The sequence below is a fragment of the Ornithorhynchus anatinus genome, chromosome 2, assembly GCF_004115215.2.
Source record: "Ornithorhynchus anatinus isolate Pmale09 chromosome 2, mOrnAna1.pri.v4, whole genome shotgun sequence".
Taxonomy (NCBI): Eukaryota; Metazoa; Chordata; class Mammalia; order Monotremata; family Ornithorhynchidae; genus Ornithorhynchus; species Ornithorhynchus anatinus.
Window position 1 is genome coordinate 64163720 of NC_041729.1, and position 24441 is coordinate 64188160.

General features: G+C 46.9%; 1 protein-coding gene across 1 annotated transcript in view; it reads right to left on the reverse strand.

The window, feature by feature from the left end:
• Positions 1–24441, reverse strand: part of SLC22A3 (solute carrier family 22 member 3) — a 111734-nt gene that overhangs the window by 26837 nt on the left and 60456 nt on the right. The window contains exons 2-5 of the mRNA XM_029047751.1: positions 21252–21355; positions 17481–17635; positions 10622–10790; positions 6130–6247 (exon numbers count right to left, since the gene is read on the reverse strand). Coding sequence (XP_028903584.1) covers positions 6130–6247; positions 10622–10790; positions 17481–17635; positions 21252–21355 — 546 coding nt within the window. The remainder of the gene's footprint in view (positions 1–6129; positions 6248–10621; positions 10791–17480; positions 17636–21251; positions 21356–24441) is intronic.

Below are 24441 nucleotides of genomic sequence, written 5' to 3' on the forward strand. Positions count from 1 at the left end.
CATAATGTATTCTCCCAAACGCTTAGAACGGTGCTCCGCATGCAATAAGTTCTCAATAAATATGAGTGACTGACATTGGTTATGAATGAATGGAAAATTGAGAGAAACAAATACTGTGGCAATGTCCGTCTAGATTGATTCCCCTTAGAGGATATGACCCCAAAGTTCAGTGCGTGTACTTGGTTACGTTTGATAATCGCCCAACCCCCAACGCCACAGCACTTATGTACATATCTTTAAATATTATCAATTCCCTACTAATTCTTATTAACGTCTGTCTCTCCCCTCCAGACTGTAAGCTTGTTATGAGCAGGGAACATGCCTGCTAATTCTGCTGTATTATACTCTTCCAAACGCTTAGTACAGTGCTTTGCACATAGTAAGCTCTCAATAAATACACTCATTTCATCAGTCCCACCTATGTCATTAAAACATCGTTTCCCTGTACTCTGTTCTACATTTTTAGACTTACGCTTACACCTGTCTTGACCAAACCAATGAACTAAATGGGCTACCTTTATTCATATTCTGGATTAATTCAATCAATGGTATTTATTGAGTGCTTAACGTGTGCGGATCGCCATATTAAGTGCTTTGAAAAGTACAATATAAGAGAGTTGATAAACTCGATTCCAAGGGAGATTATGGTCTACAAGGGGGACAAAAATTAAATAAACTGAATTTCCTTACATCTTATCCTTTGATTTTTCAAATGGACATTTTGACTGGGTCTATCAGAGAGAGAAAAAGGTTTGACCACCAGGATTTTGATTCTAAAAACTTAGCATTTGTATAGGTTTTCAATTTAGTGTTTGGGGGAACACCTGACAATCCTCGACAAGGACAGCAAACCTAGAGAAAAGGATGGACAAAAGTGAAGAGTATAAAAAAAGAGACCGAAGTGGGGGCATCGTTAGAAACCTCTTCCCTATAGGTCAGACTTATAATTTAATCACAGGTGAGGGCCCGGGAGTGATAAATTGGAACGGGAAAAGAGTGGGAGGGGAGAAGCAGGGCAGAAGCTTGCATTCTAAATTGGAATCGAATTCCTGTAGGCTGACAGACCAGGGGGAAATGAGTTTCCAGGGGTCTTCCTTTCATTCAACCGTATTTATTGAGTGCTTACTGTGTGCCAAACGGTGTACTAAGTGCTTGAAAGAGTACAATGAGGCCACAATGCCAATGGTCAGCGTAGGAACCTCATCCAGGCATGGTTTTAGTTTTTCCAAGAAAACAGAAATCAACATTTTCCACTTGCATTCATTCAGTCCAGTGAGCTCTCTGTGTTAGAGGAAGACTGCCCAAGTGAATGAATGCACAACAAAGCCTAATTCTTGAATTTGCAATTGGAAAAACACTAGTCCTTAGAGAGTGATTTTCAGAGTCCAGTAAAATCAATCCGTGGTATTTATGTGTGCAGAGCACTGTACTAAGCACTAGGGAGAATACAACAGATTTGTTAGATGCATTCCTTGTTCACGATGAGCTTAGAGTCTAGTAAAATAATGATGAAGGGTTTCAACTCGGATGGTGACCCTCTCTGGGGGACAGGGACAGTGTCCAATCTGATTATATCATATCTACCCAGTGTCAAGTACAGTGCCCGGCACACTGTAAGCATTTAGCAGTACCATAAAAAAAAAACAAAAGAAAAGAAGGGGTAATGATAAAGAGAACATATTTGACAGTGGGCCTACTTCTAAGAAATACCTAAGGGAGTAAATGTTATCTGGGAGAAAAGGACTCATTCCACACAAGACCCATTGAAATCTTACAGGGCTTGAAGCATAAGGCAGCATGTGTCTCGTGGATGAACAGATGGCAAGAACAAAAAACAATGCAATGGTACTTGTAAGTCCTCACTCTGTGCCAAGCACTGTATTAAGCGGAGGGTGCAGAGACAATAATCAGGTCGGACACAGTCCTTGTCCCTCCTCGAGCTTACAATTTAAGTAGGAGGGAGAAGAGGTATCGAAGCCCCATTTTACAGATGAGGAACCTGAAGTACCGAGAAATTAAGTGACTTGCCCACGGCCACACGGCAGACAAGTGGCAGAGCCGGTATTCGAATCGAGGTCTTCTGATTCCCAGGTCCAGGCTCTTGCTACTAGGCCATACTGCTTCCCAAAATCTTCCCTCGAAAGGGCCACCTTAAAATTTGCTCCTAGAGCGATTTTACTGCACTATTTCATCTATCCCGTGGTTGATTACTTGCCCACATCCTCCCTCGGGCCTGGAACTCCCTCCCCCTTCTTATCCAACAGACGATCACCAACTCCGAAACCAAGAGGCCTTCCCTGACTAAACCCTCATCTCCTCATCCACCGTCTTCTCTGCTGGATATTTCTCCTATCCATAATATATTTTCATATGTCTCCCCCTAGACTGTAAGCTCCTTGTGGGCAAGGACTGTGTCAACCAACTATTGCATTACACTTTCCCAGGTGCTTAATACAGTGCTCTGCACATGATAAGCACTCAGTGAATGCCATCGATGAGCTAAGATGCTACGGTTGTTCGGATTTTGTCACGCCATAATGGATCCCTTTTTTAATGAGCGTACATTCACGAGCGATAACTGTCATTAATATCATCGATGACGCTGATCGACTGGCCCCAGTGTGCAAAATCTTGAATTAGGTTTTTGGGAAAACATAGCAGAAGTAAAAGATACGATTCTCGCCAGGAGCTTTGAGAAGTTAAAACACACACACACAAAAAATTTGATGTCATAGAGCTTTAAGCCCTAGCTAATAGCCCTCCTTCCCCAGACCAAACTCTCCTGGGCTTTGTGGTCTGGAGCAGCAAAAGTGCATATATTCCAATGGTTCCAGAAAGGGATTCAAAGTGCAGACTAGATCTTAACAAAGGTTAAATGGTTGCAGATGTGAGTTAGCATGGGTCATGTTTCTGGGCATGTTTTAAAAGTACAGGAGGGGTAAAAAAAAAAAAATTATAAATTATAAAATCACCATCCTTGTACTAGATTTTTCAAGAAATATCCTTACTCTGATGGGGGTCTACTGAGTGCAAATTAAGACCGTCTCTTAACCAATTATTAATACTCATTTTCTGATAAATGTTACTGTGTCAGGGATCAGTGATAATAACTGTGGTATTTAAGTGCTTAGTATGTGGGATAGATACAAGATAATTAGGTCAGACACAGTCACTTTACCACATGGGGTTCATGGTCTAAGTTGGAGGGAGAATAGCTCAGGAAACTGAGGGACAGAGAAGTGAATAGACTTGTCCCAGGCCATACAGCAGGTAAGTGAGAGAGGCGGGATTAGAATCCAGGCCTCCTGACTCCCAGGGCTGTGCTCTTTCCCTTGGACCATGCTGCTTCTCTAAAGTATTCAATAATAACGGAATATTTGTAAGCACAGGAATCAATATGAGAAACAAATAGTTTAATTATAAGTTACAAAAAAAAAAATCCACAGCTCCCCAGTAACTCAGGATTCACTGGAATCATGTCCCTGTGAGGTTCTATCACGAATCATTTTATCATGGGATACATTTTCACATGGATTTGCATATTATAAATTAGGATCCACTGCAGAACCTCTAGAAAAGATGAAATTTCTTCTTCGACTACATACTATAATGAATATCTACGCAGTTCAAAGCATAACGCCACAACATTAAATAAATGAGGATTTACAATGAGTCTTGGCTGGAGGCTGCAGAAGGAGAAGCTTGTTTGCTGACTGTGTATTAAGACCCTCTCCCTTCTGCGTCCATGCTTGCACTTGGATTTGTTCCCTTTATTCGGCCCACTTTTGTACACATCTCTAAATATCATCAATTCCCTACTTACTCATATTAACGGCTGTCTCCCGCTCTAGACCGTAAACTTGTTACGGGCAGGGAACGTGTCTGCTAATTCTGGTGTTTATACTCTCCCAAATGCCTAGTACTGTGCCAATTCCAATAGTTCCAGGCCAGAGGCAGGACGTGAGCAAGAGGTTGGAGGTGAGATATGTAAGAGTGAGGGACAGTAAGAAGGTTAGTATTAGAGGAGCAAAGTGTGCAGGCTGGACTGTAGCGGGAGAGCAGTGACATAAGGTAGGAAGGGGTCAAGGTGATCGGGTTCTAGCACGGAAAAACCCTAGAAGCCGCAGGGTGGGAGACTCCTCTACTCATCTGAGATGTCCACGACGGCAGGGAAGGTGATTGCGGGGCGAGGCTTGGGTAAAGCAAAGGATATGGGGCTTCCGTCTTTTTGGGGAGGTGGAAGGGCAACAAAAAGGGAGAGGATGGGCTTTGCTGCATAGAGGAAAGTATAAGGAGAAGGGAAAGGAGGAGCGGGCGGGGCTTGCCTTGAGGCTGGAGGGAAGAGAAGGGAGGGTATCTGCAATTAATTCATTTATATTAATGTCCGTCTCCCGCCCCTAGCCCGTAAGATCACTGTGGGCAGGGAACGTGTCTGTTTACTGTTGTACTCTCCCAAGCACTTAGTACAGTGCTTTGCACAAAGCAAGCGCTCAATAAATACGTTCGAATGGGAGGGAAAGGGAGGTTTCCTTGCCACAGGATCGTGGCTTTCTGTGGCCGAGTGGGAGGGGAGAGAAGTGGTCAGAAAAAGAGGGATGGAAGCTAGTGGAAGAGGGGCAATTTGGGAAGGGCTTGCCCTTTTCCCAGTCCCACCCAGTTGGTACTTGAGCCATCAACAAACCAATTAGGGCCCTTGGTTGCAACGCCATCCCTCCCTACCCCAATTTAGATACAGAGTGATGGAGGCTCACAGTCTTTCATCACAGTGTTTGTCACACCCTTAAGATAACCTCTCATCCACACGTTACTCCTCCTCTTTCCATTCACATCCTGAAGAACAGGAGAAGCAGCATGGCCTAGTGGAAAGAGGCTTGGGAGTCAGAGGACCTGGGTTCTAATCCCAGCTCTGCCACGGGTCTGCTGTGTGACCTCGGGCAACTTCCTTCACTTCTCTGTGCCCCAGTTCCCTCATCTGTAAAATGGGCATTATGACGTGGAGCTCCACGTGGGACGTGGACTGTGTCCACTGTGATCAGCGGAACTCCAGAGGAACTGATTCAAGGAGTTGGTTCGGAAACCCTTAGCCACTCGATATTCACCCCACGCTCGGCCCCAGAGCACTTATCCCCTAATTCATCTATCTATTCATTTAGAAGCAGCGTGGCTCAGTGGAAAGAGCACGGGCTTTGGAGTCAGGGGTCGGGAGTTCGAATCCCAGCTCTGCCACTTGTCAGCTGTGTGTGGGCGGCAAGTCACTTACCTTCTCTGCGCCTCAGTTCCCTCATCTGTAAAATGGGGATGAAGACTGTGAGCCCCACGTGGGACAACCTGATTCCCCTGTGTCTGCCCCAGCGCTTAGAACAGTGCTCTGCACAGAGTATGCGCTTAACAAATACCAACATTATTATTATTATTATTTATTCATGTGACTGTCTGACTGCCCCCTCTAGATTCTAAGCTCCTCATGGGCGGGGAACGTGTCTACCAACTCGCACTGCATTGTATTCCTCCAAGTGCTCAGCACAGTGCTCTGCACACAGTAAGGACTCAGTAGATGCCACTGACTGACTGAACACAAACACCTCTGAGAGAAACTTACTGAATGCAACTATCCGAACAAGCATCAGCCGGCCTTTTGCTTTATTTTATGAGTTCCCTTCAATACACTTTAGAGGAATTTTTTCCAATGCCAAAGCAAAAAGACACAACCTCTTCAAAGCTCTGGGTCAACCCAGAGTTCGATAGTGCTCGGCACACAGTAAGCGCTTAACAAATACCAACATTATTATTATTATTCAATGGACCCTACGGTACCTCCAACAAGGAAACGTGATGAAATACTGGAACATTTCTCTGTGGTAAATTGGAGTTGCTCAAATTAACTGGCAAAATGCTTTTAAAACGTGGAATTGCTACCACCGGTTGACAGCTGCCACAACTTGCCAGACCCTTTCCTATTTCTAGTCAGCCAAAAGCCCAAAGTATTGGAGTCAGACGATTCAACCATGTCGCTTTCTAAAAATACCATCTTAAAAATACAGTGTTGGTGGTGTTAGACCGCCACAGTGCAGCTGAGTTGAAAAAACTTGGTGACCGCTGAATGTCCTGAATTTGAGAAAACCAACTTACCTCAGTGTAGGATGGCGACAGATACCTCCCATTGTATTTTGCAATGTCCCGCAGGATTTTCAATGCCTCTTCTCCTTTCTTCCGGGTAATCAGCCATCTGGGAGACTCGGGAATCACCCTGTCCAAAAGGAGCAGCCTTGAGAAGCAGCAGAGCTTAGCGGAAAGACCGTGGGCCTGGGACTCACAGGACCTGGGTTCTAACCCCCCCTCCGCCACCTGTCTGCCGTGTGACATTGGGCAGGTCACTTCACCTCTCGGTGCCTCAGTTACCTCACCTGTAAAATGGGGATGAAGACAATGAGCCCCATGTGGGACGGGGGCTGGGTCCAATCTGATTAACTTGTATCTACCCCAGCTCTTAGAACAGTGCCTGTCACAGAGTAAGCGCTTAACCAATACCACAGTTATTACTGAGGATTCATGTCCACAAACTGTACTGTATTACATCTTCCCAAGTTCTCAGTACGGCAGCGAGGCCCAGTGGATAGGGGAAGGGCCCGGGAGTCAGAAGGACGTGGGTTCTAATCCCGACTCAGCCGCCTGTCGGCCACTTAGGCAAGTCACTTTACAGTCTCTGTGTCTGCGTGACCTCAACTATAAAATGGGGATTATGACCGTGAGCCCGATAGGGGACATGGACTGTGTCCAAACTGGTTGGTCTTATCCATCCTGGTGTCTAACACACACATTAAGTGCTTAACAAATACCAGAATTATTATTATTATTATTCCAATGCTCTGCACGCAGTGGGTGTTCAATAACCATATCAGCCCACACAACTGGCTCCTCCACTGCAAATGATTCGCCATTCCTCGATCTCATCTATCTCACGCTCTGACCTCCCCCTTCATATATGTGACTGACCACAACTCTGCCCAAGAGGCCTTCCCCGACTAAGTCCTCATTTCCTCGACTCCCTCTCCCTCTCGCCCTCGCATCTGGATTGGCACCCTTCATTTACCCCTCGGCCCCACGGCCTTTACATACTCCACATCCGTTACGTATTTTAACGTCCGTCTCCCCCTCTAGACTGAAAGCTTCGTTGTGGACGGGAATCGCGTCTAGCAACTCTGTCATACTTTACTCTCCCCTGCTCCGACTACAACGGCCTGCACACCGTGAGTGCCCAATCAAAAGAACTGGTTGACTGATAAAGGGTTGAGCTGAAGTTGAGGATTTCGGGGGTCTGTCCAAGAGGGGAGTGGATGGGTCGGTGGTGAGCGCCGCAGGCTCCTGCTGTGCATTCTTCTCCCCGCGATGGGCAGAAAACCGAAACCCTTTGCCGGCTGTGAGAGCAACTCAAAGGAAGACAGAGGTCAACGGAGTCTGCCGAGTGACGCTCTGTGGCAGCCTCAGGGCAGATCGCGTCAGCAGGCCCTGTCAACGGGACTGGATGACGGTGTGGAGCCAAGATCACTTCCACACGGTGAAGGGTTCGCCGGTCTCGAAACCCGGTGAAAAGCGACGTTCTGTTCCTCAGGAGGCCAGTCGGATTGCTGTGACTTTGCACAGAGGAAGTCGGTTATGCTGGGAATTATTATTATTCACTTAATAATATTATATATTCTCCTATAATACGTATTGTGTGATATATTACCATATAACATATTGTAGCAAATACACTATCGTATGTTATCAATAATAACGATGGCATTTGTTGAAGGGCTTACTATGTGTCAAGAGCTGGGGTAGATAGAAGTTACATAGTTTGGACACAAGTCCCTGTCCTACACAGGGCTCACGGTCTCAGTAGAACAGAGATCAGATATCGAATCCCCACTTGAGAGCTGAGGAAACTGAGGCGAAGAGAACAATAATAACAATAATGTCGGTATTTGTTAAGCGCCTACTATGTGCAGAGCACTGTTCTAAGCGCTGGGGGAGATACAGGGTCATCAGGTCGTCCCACGTGAGGCTCACAGTGAATCCCCATTTTCCAGATGAGGGAACCGAGGCCCAGGGAAGTGAAGTGACTCGCCCACAGTCACCCAGCTGACAAGCGGCAGAGCCGGGATTCGAACCCATGACCTCCGGCTCCCAAGCCCGGGCTCGTCCCACTGAGCCACGCCGCTTCCCCCGAGAAGTGAAGAGAAATGAAGTGACTGGCCCGAGGTGACACAACGGGCAAGCGCCAGAGCCGGGAGTGGAACCCAGGTCGTCCGACCCCCGGGCCTCTTATGATGTTGTACTCTCCCACGGGCTTAGTGCAGTGCTCTGCACGCGGTAGGCACTCAATAAATAGGATGGACCGGTTGACTTTCCACTAGGCTGTGCTGCCTCCCCATGCCTCTCGACTTCCTCCCCATGCCTCTCGACTTCCTCCCCACCTCACTGGCCACATGAGGTGAGGGGCCTCTCGGGGAGTTCGGGGCTCCATTTTCTGACCTGAGGAAAGGGGCCTGCGATCCCCTGGTTCTGACGCTGAGGTGGGACCAAGGGGGGGGACCTCTCGCCTCCCCCCAGCAGCCCATTCTGTGAGCCGAAGACGGGCCCATAGCGTTCTCCAGTTCAGGGACCGCGGTAGTCTGACGGGGAGGGTTCCATTTCCACAGGCCCTGGAAGGATGTGAGGCTCAGGGCTCTGTGGGCAGCTGCGGTTGAAAATGTGAAAGCACCTGGACACCATCTGAACGTGGAAATGGAATCTGCGCCGCCAGGGACCTGGGAGGAGAACACTGTTCTAGATTGGGGGGCTTGGGCAGGCTTCTGTGTGATGTAGATTAGACTGTAAGCCCGTCAAAGGGCAGGGACTGTCTCTCTCCGTTACCGATTTGTCCATTCCAAGCGCTTAGTACAGTGCTCTGCACATAGTGAGCGCTCGGTAAATTCTACGGAATGAATGATGTCATTATGAGAAGTCAGCGTGGCTCAGTGGAAAGAGCCCGGGCTTGGGAGTCGGAGGTACCTGGGTTCTAATCCCTGCCCTACCACTTGCCTGCTGTCTGGACCTCATTTGCCTCATCTGTAAAATGGGAATTTTAAGACCGCGAACCCTGGGTCGGACATGGACCGCGTCCAACCCGATGAGCTTGTATCAGTGCTTAGTACAGAGCTTAGCACATAGTAAACACTTGAGTATCACACAAAAAAAAAACCCCAAAGAACAAAAAACCAGAGCAGGCCACAATGACAGAACGGGAGGAGGACGACAATTGTTCTCTACCTCAGGGTGGTGAACTCTGAAGCCCAAGCCCTGCATTCCCACCCCTGGAATGGGATCCAGAGCAGTAGGAAAACAAAGACCTCGGTCAATCAATCGGTGGTATTGATTGGGTGCTTACCAGGTGCAGAGCACTGTACTAAGCGCTTGGGAGAATACAACACGACAGAATAGGCAGACATTCCCTGCCTGTAATGAGCTACGGTCTAGAGGAATGAGCCATGCCTGCCATATTACCAAAGCTTGGATGCAGTTCAGTGACAATTTCTTCCCAGCCTTGACGGCTTCTTCCCAACCTCTCAACTGGGTGCGTGCAAGCGCGGCTCAGCGGAAAGAGCCCGGGCTTCCGAGTCAGAGGTCATGGGTTCGACTCCCGGCTCTGCCACCTGTCAGCCGTGTGACTGTGGGCAAGTCACTTCACTTCTCTGTGCCTCGGTTCCCTCATCTGTAAAATGGGGATTAACCGTGAGCCTCACGTGGGACGACCTGATTACCCTGTATCTCCCCCAGCGCTTAGAGCAGTGCTCGGCACATAGTGAGCGCTTAACAAATACCAACATTATTAGTCTTCTCTTGAGCTTGCCTCTCTATTCCAAGGGGAGCCTCCATCCCTTGTTTCCATTCAATCATTGAAATTTAATTCCATTTCATTCAATTCATTCATTTTCATTCAACTTATTGGGTGCTGACTACGTACAGCTCACTGTACTGAGCGCTTCGCACTGTACTAATCGACTCACATGTGTCTAGAGTAAGCAGGGAAGAAGAGTTTCAGTCCTCTAGACTGTAAACTCATTGTGGGCAGGGAACGGATCTACCAACGGGTCTCCCAAGTGCTTAGTACAGTGCTTTGCACACAGTAAGAGCGCAACCTTTTTGATTTTAGCTTGTGGAGGCAACCAGAGATGGACATCCGCACAGACAGGCGAGTCAGGTGGCTTTTAAATTTTCTGGCCCACTCTGACTTGGATTCTGTCCCCATTTTTTAGGACCAGTTGACGTGATGTAGGCAGAAGGTAGCTAAGAGGGAACGAAAAGGCTCAGAAGCCAGAGTTCTTGAGGGCCATTACTCAGATGGCTGTTTTAAGAGGAGTTATCTTTTTCTGCTGCTAGAAATGTTCAGAAAACCTCATCCCGGGCCACAGCAGTGAGGCTAAAATGACTAGAGAAAAAACTGCCCGTCGGGACTGACCAACCGAAATATTCCCCGCTGGTGCCCAAGGTTCCAAAGCAAACAGGGTCTTGAAGAATTCAGAAAAAACTCCTCGGACTCCGAGAACGCCGTACTGTTAAACCCAGTCAGTAAATACCAAAGCGAGCATGATCGTATTACCAGTAATACAGGAGGAAGAGAAAGTTGGGCAGGGTGATGGCCAGCTGGATTCCTTGCCACTTGGGAATCAGGTAAGCAATCCCAGGAAGAATTATAATCCCAAGGGTGAAGAACATCTGAATCACGATTCCCACAATCCTCCTCTGTTTGGAGCCAACGATTTCCATCACTGAAAGAGAACAACGGGAAAAGAAGTAAAGGAAAGGCAAGAGACTCAATGTTCTACATGTTTTGAACTTTACCTTGTAAGCTTCAGTAACTCTTCAGTGGTATCTGTGAAGCGTTTACTATGTACCAGGTGCTGAGGTGTTTAGAAGATAATTAGGTTAGACACAGCCCCTGCCTCCCAGGAGGTTCACAATCTAAATCCCCATTTTACAGGTGAGGTAACTGAGGCACAGAGAAGTTAAGCGACTCACCCAAAGTCACACAGGGGACACATGGGACTAGAACCCAGGTCCTTCTGACTCCCCGGCCCGGGTTATATCCACTAGGGTACGCTGCTTTTCCAACAGGGTTCCACATTTACTTCCCCGGTGCGAAAGTATTATTATCATATTGTCTTAGGTTGACCATAAAGCATCCGGGTTTAGCCAGGACAGTCTTTTATATTTGTAGACTCTCCTGGATAATTTTAGAAAAATAGTCAAGTATCCCAATAAACTGGGCTGTCCACTTGATTCGGACCACAGGCCGCCTTCTCTCAATTCACATTTTTGCCCTTCCGAGTCCAGGACGACGCATTTAGGGAATACTCTGTTTAGGCCCATGGCCTTTTGGGAGTGTAAAATGGCTGACCAGGAATACTGTCATCTTGTACTCCTCCCCTCTTCCCTGGCCCCCACTTTCACGGTCGTCAAGAGGAAAGGGAATCACACAGTCAGTAGATGTGTCCTGATTTCCCAATTTTCAACAACAATAATACCCTTTTTTTATTATTATCGGGGTCTTTATTAAGCATTAACTTTTGTGCCAAGCATTGGGGCACATAACTGGATCAGATAAATGATAATGAGTTCAGGCTATCATTGGCTTACTTGGAGTTGACGGTCTGAGAAACAGGGAAGGCAGGGGTTTTATCCCTCTAGTACAGATGAGGAACAGAGCATTGAAGTGACTCGCCCAAGGTCACCAAACAGGTTTTCTAATCCTTGCTCCGTTACGTCTCTGCCGTGTGACCTCGGGAAAGTCAAGTCACTTCTCTCTGCCTCAGTTACCTCAACTGTAAAATGAGGATTACAACTGCAAGCCCCACTGGGGACAGGGTCCGTGTTCAACCCAACTGCCTTGTAACCAACCGAGCGCTTAGAACAGTGCTTGGTGCATAGTAAGCAAATGTCATAATCATAATCATATGGTGTTCAGGCATCCATCCCAGTGTTTAGCACATTGCAAAGAACAAAGTCATCTTCTAAACGGATACGACAGTCATTATTATTATCGTTAATTTACAACCCTATCCAATTTCTGATTGTTATTCCCTGGCTCATAAAATCATAGTGAATGCAGCAAAGTTATGAAGTTTTAATAAATCAAGATAAACAAAATGTGTAACTAATAGTTCCTCCGGTCACTTTAAGTGTAACTACAACGAAAAGTCCCCATTCATCTTCATCCCCATTCCACGATATCATCTTGAAGAATTACTGCCCATATGAACTGGGAAATACCTATTTTCGAAGACCTACTTTCTCACCCCCAATTTTTCCATCCTAAAAGGAATTTGTATTTCTTTTGCCTCCCTTTAGACTGTAAGCTCGCTGCGGACAGGGAACGTGTCTGTTCTATTGTCGTCTCCCAAGCTTGGCTTAGTGGAAAGAGCACGGGCTTGGGAGTCAGAGGGTTCTAATCCTGGCTTGGCCACTGGTCTGCTGTGTGACCTTGGGTAAGTCGCTTCACTCCCCTGCACCCACAGCTACTGTCAAGTGTGGCCTTTAGAATCCCTGCTCCATTACAGGTAAACTACCTTTCATCCTTGACCTTTTCCTTTCCCGCTCTCTCCTCCTCCTCGCCCTTATGGAGACCTGGCTCACTCCGGAAGACACGGTCTCTTCTGCTGCTCTCTGCAGCGGAGGCTTCTCCTCCCACTTCCCCAGACTCACCGGAAATGGAGGAGGCATCGGCTTCCTTCTCTCACCCCGATGCCACTTCCACACTATCCCTCCTCCCCCCTCCCTCTCCTTCCCCTCCTTTGAAGCCCATATCATTTGCCTCTACCACCCCCTCCAGATTCTTGTAGCCATCATCTACCGCCCTCCTGGTCCCACATCCAACTTCTTCAACCACCTTGACCCCTTTCTCACCTTCCTTCTCTCCTTCTCTCTGCCCACTCTGATCGTCAGAGACTTCAACACCCACATGGATGTACCCGGTGACTCCTCTGCTGCCTGCCTGCTATTGCTCCTCGACTCTGCCAACCTCCTTCTCCACCACACCTCGCCCACTCACCAAGTCGGGCACACCCTCGATCTCGTCATCTCCTACCGCTGCACTATCTCCTCCCTCACCAACTCTGAAATCCCTCTCTTGGACCATAACCTTCTCACCTGCCTCCTCTCTCACACTCTCCCTGCAAATCTGTATTACTCCCTCACAGAGACCTCCGCTCTCTTGATCCCATCCATCTCTCCAAAAGCATCTCTCCCCACCTTGCCTCCCTATCCTCTCTTCCCACTATTGATGATCAGGTTACCGCTCTCAACTCCACCCTCTCTACTCATCTACTAGCGAAGCAGCGTGGCTCAGTGGAAAGAGCCCGGGCTTTGGAGTCAGAGATCCTGAGTTCGAATCCCAGCTCTGCCACTTGTCAGCTGTGTGACTGCGGGCAAGTCACTTCACTTCTCTGTGCCTCAGTTACCCCATCTGTAAAATGGGGATTAAGACTGTGAGCCCCACGTGGGACAACCTGAATCTGTAAAATGGGGATTAAGACTGTGAGCCCCACGTGGGACAACCTGATTCCCCTGTGTCTACCCCAGCGCTTAGAACAGTGCTCGGCACATAGTAAGCGCTTAACAAATACCAACATTATTATTCACTTCTCTGTGCCTCAGTTACCTCACTTGTAAAATGGGGATGAAGTCTGTGAGCCCACGTGGGACAACCCGATTACCTTCTATCTAGCCCAGTGCTTAGAATCGTGCTTGGCACACAGTAAGCACTTAACAAATACCGTTATTGTATTATTATAAATATGACTGCCTTGAAGTTTCGCCAATTATGCATATAAAAAGGAGATTTGAATCACCCTATAGCTTTGCCTTAGAAACCGTGATTTTACAAGCACGATCTTTGAACGTCCACACCTACTACTAGAGAAGCAGCGTGGCTCAGTGGAAAGAGCCCGGGCTTGGGAGTCAGAGGGCATGGGTTCGAATCCCCGATCTGCCACTTGGCAGCTGTGTGACTGTGGGCAAGTCACTTCACTTCTCTGGGCCTCAGTGAACTCATCTGCAAAATGGGGGTGAAGACTGTGAGCCTCATGTGGGACCACCTGATTACCCTGTATCTACCCCAGCGCTTAGAACAGTGCTCTGCACATAGTAAATGCTTAACAGACAAATACTACTCCATACGCTATTTCGGCTCCCGTGGCATTCAGCTTTGAGACAACACCATCTTCCCTGGGGATCCAGCAGGCTCCCACCTGCTATTTCCCATCACTCACACTCTGGCTCGTGCCCCGGGGGCATTTCCACTTGCAGGATCAGGTGGATGCCCGGGGTCTAAATGCCTCAGGCTCAGTGTTGCTTTGGCCCGAGGTGCGAATTGCGGAAGGTGTCGTCTGATTGGATTAAAGGCCTGCCCGGACCTCCTATCTTTTCTCCCTCTGACCAGTTGAAGGGGTTCATTTACGACCCTCTAACGTTAGCCTCCACTTCTGATTCGATGGGAATATGTGCCAATCGTATGACGTAATCTGACGCAAGCTGGGTGGGAGCCTGGGGATCAGGGCAATTTCCATGATTAACACATGTAGGCCTTCCCCACTTAACCAGATGGTGGAAGGAAGAGAAGAGGTGAAAGGTCAGCTTAGGTGGGAAGTGTCTCTGGAGGTTTTGATCAAGGTTTTGGCGTAATAATAATACTAATAATTACGGTATTTGTTAAGCACTTACTATGTGACAAGCGCTCTTCTAAGCTTTGGGAGAGACACAAGGTAATCAAGTTGTCCCACGTGGGGCTCACGGTCTTAATCACCGTTTAACAGATGAGGTCGCTGAGGCCCAGAGAAGTTAAGTGACTTGCCCAAGGTTACACAGCAGACAAGCGGAGGAGCCGGGATTAGAACCTGTGTCCTGTGACTCTCAAGTCTGTGCTCTTTCCTCTAATGATAATAGTAATAACAATAATGGTATTTGTTAAACGCTTAATCTGTGCCAGACACTGTACTAAGCACTGGGGTGGATACAAGCAAATCGGGTGGGACACAGCCCCTGTCCCATTTGGGGCTCACAGTCTCAATCCCCATTTTACAGATGAGGTTACTGAGGCACAGAGAAGTAAAGTGACTTGCTCAAGGTCACCCAGCAGACAAGTGGCTGAGCCAGGAGAGCAAAGGCCTGGGAGTCTAATCCCCACTCTGATTTGCTTGTATCCAACCTCTGCGCTTAGTACAGTGCCTGGCACATAAGGCTCAACAAATACCACAATTATTATTATTATTATTGTTGTATTTAATAAGCACTTACCCTGTGCCAAGCACTGTACTAAGCACCAGGGTAGATCTAAGCTAATCAGGAGGGACATGGCTCCTGTCCCACATGGGGCTCACAACCTTATTCTCCATTTCACAGACGAGCTGGGGTACAGAGACGTGAAGAGTCTTGACCAAGGTCACACAGCAGACAAGTGACAAAACTGGGATTAGAACCCAGGTCCTTCTAACTCCCAGGCCTGTGCTTTTTCCATTAGGCCAAGATTTGCGGAGGAAGCGGGGAAATTCCCTTCATTCCTGGTACCCCCTGCAAATACCATCCCGCTCTCTCCAGCTGCCATTAAGACCCTGAGGCAGTGATTCTCTTTTTCCCCGCCCACTGTCTCCCAATTTTTTTTGCATCACCCTTCATTGTGACCAAGTGACTGAGCAGTTAGTGAAGAGGGCCCGTAACCTATTTGAAAGAGAAGTTCTCATCAATTTTTTTCTAGACTCATCTGAGCCCGCTCTAAAATAGCAAGCTGAAAGATTTCAAGTTGAGCCAAAATGAATGATACCCTGTTTTCTATTTCATACTTCTGGAGCTGAGTAGCAGCATAGCATGCAGGTTTCTGACCATCCCAAACATGGGCAAACTTTACCAGTTGGGACTGAAGTCGGGCATCCTAACCCCATTTGACCCATAAGCCTTTAGTCTTAGCAACCGCATTGTTTAATTTGCCAACAACTGCAACGTTCAACATTCTAATTCCAGAGGCCAATCCATAGGGCTTATATTTGCCAACTTAATAAGAAAAACACACTGTGATCCCGCCTGCAAGGTACTGGCTTTCTTCTCCAGTAAACCTTTCCACAGAAACCTCTGTTTTCACCCATGATTAGCTCCGTGGTCAACTTGAGGAGCAGTGAGGCTTAGTGGATAGACCGGGGGCCTGGGAGTGAGAAGGACCTGGGTTCTAATTCCGACTCGGTCTGACGTCTGCCGTGTGACCTCGGCAAGTCACTTAACATTCTGTGCCTTAGTTACCTCATCGGATTAGAATGTGAGCCATGTGGGACAGGGACCGTGTCCAACGTGATTAGCTTGTATCTAACGCCAGCGCTTAGAACACTGCTTGGCACACGGTAAGCGCTTAACAAGTCCCATTAATATTGTTGCTTAGCTCCTAACTCCCCCTTGGGTTGCCCGGCTTGACTCGACACAGCTCTTCCCCCAAGGATCACCCAGCAGAAGCTTCATCTTACTCAAGCTGCCCCGGGGCACCCCAATTCCGGCAGGAAATCCGGATCAAAGGAGGCCATTTCCTGCTTTCTCTGGCTCCATCCCTGTGCCATTATTCCCTGGGAGACTACTGCCTGGAAGGTGATGAGGTGTGAGGGATCCCGAGGGCGGAAGGCAAGATTAGAATATTCCAATTCAGTAGGTTATGCCGCTGCCCTGGCCAATCAGGAGAGACACCCAAATAATAATAATATTTACACGCTTACTGTGTGCGAAGCACTGTACTAAGCGCTGGAAAGCAACCTGCTTCACTGTGGGCGGGGAATGAGCCTACCGACTCTGTTATATCGTACTCTCCCAAAGGCTCCGAGCAGGGCTCGGCACACAGTCATTTCTCAATAAATATCACCGAATGACTAAACGAGGCGCCCCGGATAACTACCATGCCCCCCTTGAGCCCAACTTAGGTTTGGCTAGACAGCTTAATTCCTTGAAAAAATGCCAACTTCTCTTCTTTCGCTGGATTGAAATGAGCCCAATATCCCCGAGGCCATATTAAAGGAACAGGCAAATCGGCTACGCGGCTGCAGCCTTTCCACGTGGTTTTTTGGGGTTTTTTTTTTTCAAATTGCCATATGATTTCCCTGCTATAGGAACAACCTATATATGAGTTTGATTTTCTGTCCAGTAAAACCCCAAGTAATGAAAAACTCTTTGTCGAGACATGCATTTGGCTCTTATGAAAAGCGATTACTTTCAGCCACTCTAGCCTTACGTCCTGCTATGTAGTAGGAAGACAGAGAAACGCAAAGCGCACGCTACATTTTAGATGGTGGATCTCGCCGAAAAGATACCGCAAATTCCGAGGAACTCTTAACCTGTTTGACCGGGAAGGACTTTCCGTCCCGTCAGGGGTTTCCTTGCCAACGCCCCCGCCCCCTCCATCCACACGTGGAAGAGTAGAAAATTGCATTTCTTACCAATCACATAGCTTGTCATCCATGTTCCCTTTCCGAATACGCCTTGTACGAAGCGGAAGACCACAAACACGGGAAAGTTTGGTGCAAATGCCACAACCAAACCACTTACTCCTACACCAAAGCAGGATATTAGATAAATGATTGTTCTGCCATACCTTTACAGAGAGAAAGAAAGATCACTTCAAAATGTTCTGTGGAATAGGGGAATATTCATAAAAGATAGCATGACAGTTTCCTAAAATAGACATAAACTTACAAAAATAAATCCTTCTGGAAATACGAAATGAGTTGCCATAACAGATAAACACACTGGAACTGATACTTTCAATGGTATCTGTTGAGCACTTACTATGCCCCAGGTACTGTACTAAGCCCTGGGGCAAGTACAAGATAATCAGCTTGAACACAGTCCCCGTCCCACAGAGGCCTCACAGGCTTAATGCCCATTGTCCAGATGAGGCAACTGAGGCCCAATTAAGTGACTTGCCTAAGGTCACCCATCAAGTAAATGGCAGAGCCGCCTTTAGAACCCAGGTCCTCGGACTCCCAGGCCGGTGCTCTTTCCACCAGGCCATACTGCCTCTGATTTTATAGCAAACAAGTCCCAACAGAATAGGCTTTAGGGATGATGCAATACTCTTTTTTTTAAAAAAATCTGAAGTCATATTCCTTTAAGCTCCAACTCATTTTTCTCAAAAACCACTAGCATTTTTGTAAATTACCTTTTACTTACCTTACACAGTTTTCATAGATTTCTAAAATACAATTTCAGGGCTGTGAGTGCTTAAAGCAGTTTGCTTTCCTTTACAGGGGCTGGTTTAAGTCCCTTAAACGTTCTTAAACTATTTCCAGCGAGCACAGAGGGACCAAACGGAAGACAAGAGGGAGCCTGTATTTCTCACCCTCTCCTCTCCGGTGAAACAGCTGAGAACAAATGGTAGCCCTGCCTGTCTGAGTGTGGTGAGGTGCTCCCTAAGCCAGCCTGTTCTGAGGCTTTTAGCATATTTTTTTCCTGTTGTTCTCTTTTCATGTTGTTTCTCTGCTTTTTTTCTTTTCACCTTTCCTCAGGTGTCAGTCGCCAATCGGCTCCCTGTAAAACCCTGGTGTGTTTGGGGAACTGTGTCTAATTCTCATCCATGTACTCTTCCCAGCTCTCAGTACAGTGCTTTGCACACAAGAGGCACAGAATAAATACTATTACTGATTATTCCGCTTCTTAGCTGTAGGCTGAAAGTTAAGACTGTTTAAGCCAATTGTTTTATGGTCCTCGGTTTTAATTCCCTAAGCAAAGAACATCAGGCTAATTGAAAGCTACTTACACCGAGAAGTAAAAGTAAAATGTCCCGTTGCAAGTTATTAGGCTGATGGAAGGATTAAGCCAAAGCTAATTAGCTACACTTTTGACTCACTGCTCTGTATGGTAAATGGACTTTGCAAATGGACTTCCTTTCTTATCACTGTCACTGGCTACTTGGCAGTTTTCCCCGTGTGACTAAATATCAGCTGCCGGGCTGGGCGGCAGTGTTGCTAAGTCGTTCCAGGAAGATGGCCGGGATATATTTTGAGGTTATGTGAACGTTTGGGAAGAACGGCATGTAGACCTCTCCACCTCCTTCCACAGCACCGGTCAGAACCAGGCCCATCGGGACAAGATGTGTGATGGACCCATTTCCTAAAGAGCATGGGGGTCCAACAAAATTGTCGCTTAGCGAGAGTCACAGATGAGTCCGTAAGGGTGGGGCCTTCAGGGCTCATTGTTTATAATGTCAGTGTCAGCTCAGGTTAATGGGATTGTTCTTTTCCTCCCGGGTTTGAATGGCTCAAACCCTCTTGCTGCTCAGCTGATCCGCTTTGGCAGAGTAACTGATTGCTGTTGGCAGTCTATCTGGTCTTTGGCAGAACAGACAGACGGCAGAAGGATAAGGGAATTGAGAAGCTGCCAGTTGAGGCAAGGAGCCATTTTCTTGTTTCACACTCTTTCTTTTCTTTTCCCCCTTCCTCTCGAGACCTTCTCCTACCCCTAATCGTTTGCTCGAAGCAAAGGAGCGGGTGATACTAGAGCATTCTTTCAAAAGGACTTTTTTTAGGCCTCTGTGAGATGCCAGATGCAATTAGCGTTAAAGGGAATAATGGCTGACAATTAGCATGAATTGAAATTATATGATACAGACAGTCCCTGTGTGAACCGAAACAGCATGGCCTAGTGGAAAGCCCATGAATCTGGGAGTCAGAGGAACCAATCCCGGCCCTGCCACTTACCTGTTGCTGCGACCTTGGTTAAGTCATTTAATTTCACTCTGCTCAGTTTCCTCATCTACAAAATAGCGATACAAGAGCTGTTCCCCCTCTTACTTGGACTGTGAGCCTCAAGTGGGACCTGCTTATCTTGTATTTACCCCAGGGTTTAGTACACTTAAATACTTCGATTATCATTACAATTCCTATAAATACCTGATTATCCTCTATCTCCCCCAGCATTTAGAACCGTGCTGGGCAAATAGTAAGTCCTTAACAAAGATCACAATTATTACTATTATTACTATAAGAGCTATGTTAGGAAATTTGAAATAAATCACAAAAGAGCAAAATCTGCCTCGGTGAAATAACCTGTCTCCTGGTACTTCAAGATTTAGTTATTACTGCCCCGAACAGGCAATACGGGAGAAAAGAGTTGATTATAATGTACACTGAAACAAACTGACATTTAAGTCTATTTAACTTGAATGTGGATTCAAATTCCATAAAAAAGAATGGCAGCCTGGAGTGCCTTGCTAATTCTCTTGTATTGTACTCTCTCCCAAGCGCTTAGACCAGTGCTCTGCTCATACTAAGCATTCAATAAATACCACTGATTGAGGGAAAGATTGATTTTTTTCCAGTACGATGATTATATAGCCAACCAAGTTGCTTTCCACCTACTTTTTTCAGTTCACTGGTTTACATAGCTTGACTTCTGACCATTCAAAGCTTTTCATGGAATTTGTGCTTAGGCACAAAGCCCTGGAGATTTGGGGAGGAACATTGCTCTGAGCAGTTGTCCGGTCTCAAGAGAACCCGGATCGGTTAGCCTAGTGAAGACAAGCGATTTGGTTTACAAACCCTAAAGGCGAAGAGCCTCAGACTCACTAGTGAAAAAAGCAGTGTGGCCTAGCAGATAGAGCATAGGCCTGGAAGTCAGAAGGACCTGGGTTCTAATGCCAGCTCCGCCACTTGTTTGCTGTGTGACTTTGGGCAAGTCCCTTCACTTCTCTGGGACTCAGTTACCTCATCAGTAAAATGGGGATTAAGACTGTGAGTCCCAGGTGGGACATGGGCTGTGTCCAACCTGATTAGCTTGTACCTACCCCAGCGCTTAGCCTGGCACACAGTAAGGGCTTAGCAAATTCCATAACCAATAATAAATAATAATGATGTGTGCTTGAAGAAATGAGAAGTCTTATTTTGGAGAGAAGTAAGTTGAGGATCCCTCCTTAAAGGTCGAAATGAGCCATGATTACTAAATTAAGGTCTCTCTTAAGTGCTTACTATGTGTTCAACACTGTAGTAGGTACAGAAGAATTAGTTAGGACACAGTCCCTATCCCACATGGGGTTCACAATCTAAGTAGGGAGGAGAATACATATTGACTTTCCAGTTCACACTTGAGAAACTGAGGCATTCTTCTCTAACCTCAAGTGAAATCACTTCATCTCTTTCAATTCATTCCTTTTTTTATGTTTTAATTGAAGGTTTTTGTTAGTGAGCTTAAAATTAGCTCTTCTGCCCACTTACCTATCTGCTGCGTAGCCGAGAGTAAAAGCTCCGACCAGAAACCCCAGATTCAAGATGGCCTGTGTTAAGTCTAGCATCCAGGAATTGAAGCACACAAGATCAAACTGTGAAAACAAGATGCATAATCAGACAGAAACACGAAACATTAACTCTAGAAAAACTTCATCCCTTCCTCTAACATCATCATCCATGGTATTCATCGAGCACCGAAACATGCATTCATTCAGTGGTATTTATTGAGCGCTTACTGAGCGCAGAACACTGTACTAAGCGCTTGCAAAGTACAATTCGGCAGCAGACGGAGACAATCCCTACCCAACAACAGGCTCACAGTCTATGTGCAGAGCACTGTACAAAGTGCTTGGCAGAGTACCATTCATCAACTAGTTGAAGCCAAATAAAGGTCTCCAAAGAGGGGCTTCTACTAGGGGCTCATCATTTTAAAGTGCTTTATTCCAATGGACACGGGAGAAGCAGCAAGAGAAAGAGCAAGGGGCTGGGAGTTAGAGGACCTGGGTTCTAATCCTGGCTCTGCCAGCTGTCCGCTGTGTGACCTTGGGCAAGTACTTCACTTCTCTGTGCCTTAGTTTCCTCAACTGTAAAATGGGAATTAAATACCTGTTTCCCCTCCTATTAAGACCCTGAGCCCCATAGGGGACAGGAACTGTGCCCAACCTTATTAACTATAGCTACCCCAGTGCTCAGAACTGTGACTGACACATAGTAAGCAAGTAAGACCTTAACAGATGCAGCAGTAATAATGATTATAATATTAGGGGCTGCACAGTTTGACGATTTCGGCGGGGCAACTTTTGATCTTGAATACGGACACAGCCCTGAAATGAGGATCATCTGACAGCATGGCACAGAAACCAGGGAACCGGAAAAAATGACAGAAAAGAGCAACTGTAGCAGCAGAAAAAACTTGAGGATTTAAGGAAAAACTGGGTGTTGGATATTGTGTGCCAGCACACCTCCTAGGACTGCCATCAGTGAGCCAAGCAAACAGATTGGCATCTGGTGTCCCTCGACCTATCTTTTATTAATAATAAATAATAATAATAATGTTGTTGAGCACTTACTATGTGCCAGGCGGTATACTAAGCACTGGGGTAGAAACGAGATCATCAGGTCCCACCTGGGGTTCACGTTGTAAGTAGAAGGGAGAACAGGTAATGAATCCCCATTTTACAGAGGGGAAGTGAAGTGACTTGCACAGGGTCACACAGCAGACGAATGGCAGAGCCAGGAGGAGAACCCAGGTCCTTCCAACTTCCAGGCACATGCTCTGTCCACTAGGCCATGCTGCTTCACTGATGCCTGGCACCTCCAGAGAGATCTCGGAGGTATCTCCAGGGTCTCCCTGATGTTGAAAATATTCTCAGGAAAGAGACTGACGCCAGGACCACGTTGGAGTCTGGTCCCCTTGGAAGGGGGGCCCGAGTGTTCAGACCAAACGGGTACCTCTGGGAACCTGTTGGCCCCCCGAACCTCAATCTCTCATCAGCATCCTGTGGGCTGAAGTTGTACTCGCTTGAAGGAGACTTCCCCGCTACCCTGTTGTCTCTTCGACCTTCATGACATCACTAAAATCTTTCCTTTCCTCTTCATCCCAAATGCTACCCTGTTATTCCCTTTAACAATAAGCTCATCAAGGGCTGGGAACATTTCTACCCCCTCTGTTATATTATTCTCTCCCAAGCGCATAGTACAGTGCTCTGCACACAGTTAGCACTCCATAAATACCACTGATTGCTGCTCTCCTGAGCAGTCAGTCGTATTTATTGAGCACTTACTGTGTGCAGAGCAGTGTAATAATAATAATTATGGCATTAGTTAAGCACAAGCACTGTTCTGAGCACTGAGGTAATCAGATTGACCCACATGGGGCTCACGGTCTTAATCCCCATTTTCTAGATGAGGTAACTGAGGCCCAGAGAAGTTAAGTGCCTTGCCCTAGGCCACACAGCAGACAAGTGGCGGAGCCGGGATTAGAACCCATGTCCTCTGACTCGCAAGCCCGGGCTCTTTCCACTAAGCCACACTGCTTCTGAGCAACAGAACAATACCAGCCCAGTCTGGTGTGGAGTCCCACACCAGGCAGGGAAGTGGCTGGGACGGGGAAGAAGGGAAGATGCAGTTCACAGAATACCAACAGTGGGCTGTATTTTCATTCTTATTGAGCGCTTACTATGTGCAGAGCACTGTACTAAGCGCTTGGAAGGTACAAATCGGTAACAGATAGAGACAGTCCCTGCCCTCTGACGGGCTCAAGGTCTAATGGGGGGAGACGGACAGACTAGAACAATGGTAATAAATAGAATGGAGGGGAAGAACATCTCATTAAAACAATCTCAGCTGGGGTTTAGATTGTGAACTAGACTGCTGAAAGCTCCTTGAGGTCAGGGTTCATGTCACCAACAGTACCGTGCTCGGCCCAGAACGTAGTGCAGTGAGTGCTTAGTGCAGTGCTTAGAGCACTCAGTGCCCCAAGTGCTCAATAAATATCACCGATTGACTCTGCTTGGATGGATCCCCTGGGCAGCCTGCTACATCTCCCTATAGATTTTGCCTCACTCCGCACCCTTTATTCAAGTGTCAACTGTATATATCTTCATCACCCTATTTATTTTGTTTAATGAGATGTACATCATCCTGATTCTATTTATTTGCCATTGTTTTTAGGAGATGTTCTTCCCCTTGACTCTATTTATTGCTATCGTTCTCGTCTGTCCGTCTCCCCCGATTAGACCGTAAGCCCGTCAGAGGGCAGGGACCGACTCTATCTGTTGCCGATTCGTCCATTCCGAGCGCTTAGTACAGTGCTCCGCACATAGTAAGCGCTCAATAAATACTATTGAATGAATGAATGAAGTGCCAGATTTCTCTCTCAGCCCTGATCTCATCTCTCACGTCGCTGACCGCTTTCCCTGTCCTCCCCCTAGCCTGGAACTCCCTCCCCCTCCATATAAGTCAGATCACCACTCTTCCCACCTTCAAAGCCTTATCAAGGTCATATCTCCTCCCAGAATTATTCTCTGATTAATTCCTCTTTTCCTCGATTCCCTCTCCCTCCTGTGTCATCCACGCACTTGGTTCTGTGCTCTTTGGGCACTTGGTATTCACCCCACTCTCCTCTGCACAGCGCTTATGTACATCTCCATAATTTATTTATTTTTTATCAATGCCT